Consider the following 696-nt stretch of genomic DNA (forward strand, 5'->3'; position numbering starts at 1 on the left):
ACATACAGCGAATATCTCCGAGTGACTTACTTATCGCCATGTGACCCGTCTGTGAAGTACGGTCGGTAGTCCTCCGAGGCGGGATGGGCAGCGTTTTCAGGAATCGTCCAACTGCACTCAAGGTCTTGCCAGTTCCTCGAGATGCAAATTAGATTCTCCACATCAAGTGGTGGGTCTAGCGAAGAGAAATGTTGGCGTGTTTTTGTATTGGTAAAATGGCAGAAAAAAACATCATATGTAAAAATATCTTCTTTTAGTTAATCTGTTTAGTGTATAGTGAGTTGATTTCGCTCTCTTTAGATTTTCATTTTTCTTTTTTGGCTTGTATTCCCTCAAGCTGAAGTATGTAAATTTCCACATAAGCTCGTCTATGCAAAACAGGGGAAAAAATAGATGTTCTTCTTAAGAACGCAAGACAGTCATATAAACGTATTTCTATAACTAGAAACACTGAGAAGGTAACTTACAGCCCACACGTAAGCTTCTCCAACAGACCTTCTCACCGCCCTGGCACACCAAGTTGTACTTCCCTTGCTCTGCAGAAGAGATGGTGGCGTCGATGCGGTTGTCGCTGATTTCCGCCTGGTGGTAATCGACAAATATCAGCAGGGGAGGAGGCGGGGGTTTTGCGGCGAGGAGAGAATAGCAAAGGTGTCGTGAGAATATACGAGGGCCTCGCGTCTTTGTTTCCGAAGC

At 44.7% G+C, this 696-nt stretch overlaps 1 protein-coding gene across 1 annotated transcript in view; it reads right to left on the reverse strand.

The window, feature by feature from the left end:
* The window catches only part of LOC119592568 (cytokine receptor-like), a gene marked incomplete at both ends in the record, with an annotated part of 15,448 nt that overhangs the window by 13,022 nt on the left and 1,730 nt on the right, over nt 1–696 (reverse strand). The window contains 2 exon segments of the mRNA XM_037941445.1: nt 31–175; nt 468–582. Coding sequence (XP_037797373.1) covers nt 31–175; nt 468–582 — 260 coding nt within the window.

Source organism: Penaeus monodon, chromosome 30 (assembly GCF_015228065.2).
Source record: "Penaeus monodon isolate SGIC_2016 chromosome 30, NSTDA_Pmon_1, whole genome shotgun sequence".
Taxonomy (NCBI): Eukaryota; Metazoa; Arthropoda; class Malacostraca; order Decapoda; family Penaeidae; genus Penaeus; species Penaeus monodon.